Here is a 539-nt window from a genome sequence, read left to right on the forward strand (position 1 = left end):
GGGGGGGCGGCGGCGTCAGCAGCAGCCCTCTCCCCTCTCTCTCGAGTTGGGGGATCCTTTGGATGCCAGTGGGGGACGGGGCTCGCGGCCTCTCCTGGAGAGCAACGGGTTGATATGCGAAGACGACGAGAGGGTTGAGGACTTTGGGGTGAAGTGCCGGCTGATTGCTCGGTCGCTTGGTGGCCGCTTAGGCTGCGAGAAGCGTCTGATAGACATATCCCCAGACGGGAGACTGCCTGCTAACATCCCCGCCTTCAGCCGCGTAGCAGACGCTTGTCCTATGACCTGCGGGCTCTGCGAGGAATGCGCCCCAGGCTGCGCCCTCTGGTTCCTCGGCAACACTCTTTGTGATGAAGTCTGCAACAACGCCGCCTGCCAGTTCGATGGCGGAGACTGCTGGAGCGCAGACTGTGTCGTGGGGCCCTGGGCCGAGTGGTCACCCTGCAGCGTCACCTGCGGGGGCCCTGGTACACAGCGCAGGCGCAGAGAGATCAAAAGCAGAGCCAAGCAAGGAGGGGCCCCTTGCCCTAAACTCGAGG

The 539-nt window shown here is 64.0% G+C and overlaps 1 protein-coding gene across 1 annotated transcript in view; it reads left to right on the top strand.

Moving 5' to 3' along the window:
- Nucleotides 1–539, top strand: part of EMH_0042530 (Thrombospondin type 1 domain-containing protein, related) — a gene marked incomplete at both ends in the record, with an annotated part of 2,868 nt that overhangs the window by 1,054 nt on the left and 1,275 nt on the right. Inside the window, one exon of the mRNA XM_013495746.1 lies at nucleotides 1–537. Within this exon, the coding sequence (XP_013351200.1) occupies nucleotides 1–537 (537 nt within the window). The remainder of the gene's footprint in view (nucleotides 538–539) is intronic.

This window comes from Eimeria mitis, genomic scaffold (assembly GCF_000499745.2).
Source record: "Eimeria mitis Houghton genomic scaffold, Emh_scaff1727, whole genome shotgun sequence".
NCBI classification, from domain to species: domain Eukaryota; phylum Apicomplexa; class Conoidasida; order Eucoccidiorida; family Eimeriidae; genus Eimeria; species Eimeria mitis.